At 37.4% G+C, this 5228-nt stretch overlaps 1 protein-coding gene across 1 annotated transcript in view; it reads right to left on the reverse strand.

The window, feature by feature from the left end:
• The window catches only part of LOC107103155 (copine-8-like), a 96611-nt gene that overhangs the window by 44867 nt on the left and 46516 nt on the right, over positions 1-5228 (reverse strand). The window contains exons 9-10 of the mRNA XM_015402700.1: positions 1723-1784; positions 1406-1452 (exon numbers count right to left, since the gene is read on the reverse strand). Of these exons, the coding sequence (XP_015258186.1) occupies positions 1406-1452; positions 1723-1784 (109 nt within the window). The remainder of the gene's footprint in view (positions 1-1405; positions 1453-1722; positions 1785-5228) is intronic.

Here is a 5228-nt window from a genome sequence, read left to right on the forward strand (position 1 = left end):
GCGGCGGATGACGCAATAATCGCGCGACACAACTAATCGATGATGAAATTCGTTGCCAACGCTTTTAAAAGTCGATTTTTATCGATTTTATCGATTCGTTGTTGCAGCCCTAATATATATATTTATATATATATTTAAAAAGAAAAACAAAAGTGCTAAGAAATTCATGAAAAACACAGTGAAAGAAACATTTTTTTTGGTCCAATGTAACCTTGGAGGCATTATTACTGATACTGACCCTTACATTTTATAGTTTATAAACCTTTGTTAACTAGGCTACTTTAACTTACATTTTTAACTTTTCAATTAGCTTTTTTTCTTCACTTTTTAACTTTACTTTCAACTGAATTTACAGTAGGTAATACATGAAGGGCTCATCTAACTGGTCAAATGCCAAAATAAGATGTACAGCCATGTAGCAGTATCCTTACTAAATGACTGGATATAGATCTTGTGCTTCTAGACCTCACTGAGGGACGGGGGGGGGGGGTCTTTTCCGATTTCAGATATTCAAATCGATCTCCTCTCTATGCTTTGGAACGGAAAATGCAAAGTTAATCTCTGTAGGTCTTTTAATTTCTGAACCTGAATTACCCACCTCTGAAATAAGTTACGTTAAAAAAAAAAAACAGGAAAATTCGTCAGTGTTCACGACATTTAAATGTTTTTGTTTTAATCTGGAAAGAATATCTTTATCTTAGTGTTTAAAACAACAACTACCTAACTGAGTAGGAAAACACTTGGATACGGGAGCAAAACGTACACAAGCTTTGCTATTTTATAAATCAGGTTACAAACATTCGTGTCACAAGATTTAAAAAAGGAGAAAAAAACTGAAGAATCTATTGGGACATCATTAGAAAAAAAACGGATGTGGACGTTATTTGGTTTGTTCTCTGCCTCCTCAACGACAGCTCAGCAGGAGACTCATTTCATTACTACACAGAAACTCATTCGTTTTTCCTGTTACATAACCTTTGAAAATTGCGTAACCCCTTATTAAACCGCTGAATCCAGTTTTGCCAGAAAGAGTCGATCAATCACCTGTGTCACATTCTTATGTGCAGAACAGCTCATTTTGTTTGTTCGCCCTAATCTAGATGTTCTTTATATGGACTGGTTTAATGCTTGAAATGCAATTTGGAACATGTGGGTGCAGGGATTTACTGTCTGGGGAAACTTTCCCACAAACCTCTTAAAGTTTGAATAGTCAAAGTTCTAATAGTCAAATTTCACACTTAATCTTAATATTTTTCATTCAAATTAAATCCATAAGTCAGGCTGGCTTACCAGAAACGCCCGAAGAGTTCAAATTACTCAGATCTGATCTTTTATCTTCCAAATTTTATCTGTTCTATAGGCCAAAGAGATGCCATTATAACAGTAAAGCAGTGAAAACACTCACCATTTGAAGCTGTGAAATCGATTGCCACCGTAAAATTAATCTGTGTCCTACAAAAAAAGAATAAATGACATAAGGAGAAACATTGAACCATCAATCATGTCAGATTATGCCACAGCGTGTTTCAAAGCACGCAGCGGAGAGCAATTAAAGCAGCGGGTTATCGGCAGCTGTCTGTCTTAATATTGGAGCTGGGAGATAACACCAGCCGCTAATCTTCTAAGCTATATTAATAACTGCAAGTGACAGAAGATTTCAGCAATGAGAGCAATGCTGCTGCCTGATCCTGTATCACTTAACATCAATAACTGTGAACTTACCCGCCTCGGATGTAGTCCAGGAAGGAAAGCTCAGTGTCCACCAGGCAGGAGAGGAGAGTCACCTGTCAGTCAGCAGGGCACGGAAACAAGACAAGAACCATCATTTTACAACAAACGAGGTATTCCAAAAACAATAAAGGTAAGTCGTTTCTCTCTTTCATTTTAAGAACTTAACAGCTTCCTGTTAAGCACTGTCTGTGGTTTCATATGTTCATGTCAGTTAAATTGTTTGTCCATATGGTCAGGACAGAAGAGGCCAGACTTGCAGTAAACATAGATGCTGTTGAAATCTCTGATCAAACAGATGTTCCAGGTAGACATGTGTCTTCGTTAATTGCTTTTTTTGCCACTCCATCGCATCAAAGGGAAAGTGTTGTCAGACGTTCTAGGAGTCGAAGTAGAACTTTGTAACGCTCTTTAAGTAAGGTAAGGGCAGTTAGCCAGAAACAGATGCTGGAGGTTTTAAAAGGTTTTTGAGAATTTTGTGAAAATACCACAAAGTCACACTGTTTACCAACTTTATTTTCACAGTTTTTGTTGTACAATCTATTGTTCATTTTCTTCTGCATTTAACCCATCATAATCTGGGCCTAAAGAGTTTACACAGAGACTTAGACCAACCCCCTGTGGGATTTGAACCTGGCACCTTGTTCAGAATGCAGACATGCTGCTCCATCCACTGACTGCTCTCACGCTGCTTCCAATTTTGCCATAAGTCAGAGCTGGAGAAGATTGTTAAATATGAATGAACCCTTATAAAATAGATAATGTATTTCACATGTGATTTCTATCTTCCAGATGAACATTTTGCATCAAGATTCCTAATGAGGTTAACGTCTGGACTCTGTGGAGTGAGAATGGAGCCTCGTGCTCCACTTATCAGTCATTCAGAGTTCCTGTTGATGGAATAAACTGTTATAGAACAGATCAATATGTGGATGCACCACAATTTTCCAACTAAATAAAGGCAAAAATGAGATAATCCTGGGCTCAGCCCTGAACCTTCAGAAGCGCATACAGGCAGTTACTAAATCAGCATTTTATCACCTGAAGAACATCTCCAGGATTAAAGGACTAATGTCCAAGCAGGATCTAGAAAAACTCATTCATTTATCTTTAGTAGAATTATTACTGCAACAGTGTCTTCATATGCCCAAAAATTCCATCAGACAGCCGCAGCTGATCCAAAACGTGTTCTCACTAGAACTAACAAAGTAGAACAGATCAGCCCAGTTCTGAAGTCCTTCCACTGGTTCCCTGTAGCTCAGAGAATAAACTTAAAAATCTGTGTTACTCTATAAATCACTGAATGGATCAGCACCTCAATGCATGACAGATTTTTTTGCCAGGGTATCAACCTCCAGGACCACTCAGATCGTCTAGTTCAAGTCTACTCTCTCCACTCAAAACTAGAACGAAACATGGAGAAGCAGCATTTAGTTCCTATTCTCCATTTATCTGGAAAACAACTCCCAAAAGACTTGAAAGCCTGAGTTGTTTTAAAGTCCAAGTTAAAAACCCATTTGTTGAGAGCTGCCTTTGACTGTGGAAGTTAATCTGTTTAAGGTTGTGGTCCAACTGTTTTATTTGTTTTACTATCTGTCTTACACACCTTTTGATCCTTCTTTTGTATTGTATAATTCATGTAAGCACTTTGAATTGTCTTTGTTCTAGGGTGGACTATTCTAATTCTTTACTATCAGGAAGTCCACCAACTATAGTTAAAAGCCTTAAGTTGATCCAAAATGCTGCCGCCAGAGTTCTGATGAAAACTAAAAATGATCAAATCTCTCCTATCCTGGCTTCTCTTTATTGGCTTCCTGTTAAATCCAGAATAGAATTTAAAATCTTCATTCACACATATAAAGACTTAAATGGCCATGTTCAATCTTATATCAGAGATATGAACGTTCCTTATGTCCCTAACAGAGCACTTTGCTCTCAATCTGCAGGTTTACTAGTGGTTCCTAAAATTTCTAAAAGTAGAATGGGAAGCAGATCTTTTAGTTATCAGGCTCCTCTCCTGTGGAACCAACTACCAGTTTTAGTCCGTGAGGCAGACACCCTGTCTACTTTTAAGGATAGGCTTAAAACTTTCCTTTTTGATAAAGCTTATAATTAGAGGTTATCCTAAACTATCTCTATAGTTATGCTGCTATAGACTTAGACTGCTGGAGGACATAGGGACCCCTATTTCATAATTCCGCTTCATTCCATCTCTACTCTCCCACTCTGCAGAATTTGTTAGTTCAATCTCTAACATTAAACTATGTCTGCTTCTCTCTGTATCTCGGCTTGTCTCCACACCAGTTGGGCCTCTGCAGATGGCCGCTCACACTGAGCCTGGTTCTGCTTGAGGTTTCTTCCCTGCTTGAGGTTCCCTCCACTGTTGCTATAAGCATTCTTAGTGTGAGGGATTGCATTTGAGTCAATGAGTCAATGCAATCAACTGGTTTTCCTTAGATAGAAAACTTTGAATCAATTTGACTGTATTATCTGGTTGAATGGTAAATTGCCTTGAGATTACATGTGTTGCTAATTGGCGCTATAGAAATAAACTGAACTAAATTCAATTGTCTTTATCCTGTGTTATACATGTACAAATAAATTAGCCTTGCCTTTCCCGGTCATTCAGTATACTCAGATAGTTTCATTCCTTTGGTAGAAAATGCTGCTGATCTTATATAGCAACACCAGATAATAGCTCTACTCTCACATGCTTGTACAGTCGGCATGAGTCGTCAAGAAAAAACTGACCTGTGCCTTTTTTTTTTTTTCTTGAACACGATAGTTCACTACTGTCCTTTCAGTTTTAAGAATTCACTGGACAGCTCTCATCCCAATTGTATTGTTTCTCCAATTTTTTTTATGTACAGCAACCATGAGAGGAATAAAACAAAATTTTCTTTAATTATTATTAATAGATAGTATCCATTTTCACATTACTGACATATCATTGTGCCTCCAGTTTAATCTATCTCCCTGTCAGACCACAGCGGTGAGAAGTAAAATCAAACACCTGCCAAGTTTTATTAGATTCTACGTTAGACGCGCATTTATAAAGGCACAATTAAGTATATCCCTAATGACCGTGGGACATGTAGTTAAACAATTCACTTGTGTTTTAATTACTAATTAGTGCTCATTGGTATATTAATCAATAACTCAAATGCCATTAGCTGCATACCCATTGCCACTGGGGACTTGTATGCATAATGAGTGATTTCATTTGCTCACTTTTGTCCATCTCACATATATTAAGTCTTGTTAAATGTGGAGAAAATTACCGCCATAAAAGTTGTGCGGTAAAATTTGATTCCCAGATGTGGATTTCTTAATGCTTTATAATCAGTAGCCAGTGTTGGGCACGTTACTTTGAAAAAGTAATTAGTTATAGTTACTAGTTATTTCTCCCAAAAAGTAACTGAGTTACTAACTGAGTTACTCCACAATAAAAGTAACTAGTTACTAGTAAAAGTAACTATTGGTTTACTTTTGCGTTTCTC

This window comes from Cyprinodon variegatus, unplaced genomic scaffold (assembly GCF_000732505.1).
Source record: "Cyprinodon variegatus isolate N-32 unplaced genomic scaffold, C_variegatus-1.0 Scaffold1385, whole genome shotgun sequence".
Classification (NCBI taxonomy): Eukaryota; Metazoa; Chordata; class Actinopteri; order Cyprinodontiformes; family Cyprinodontidae; genus Cyprinodon; species Cyprinodon variegatus.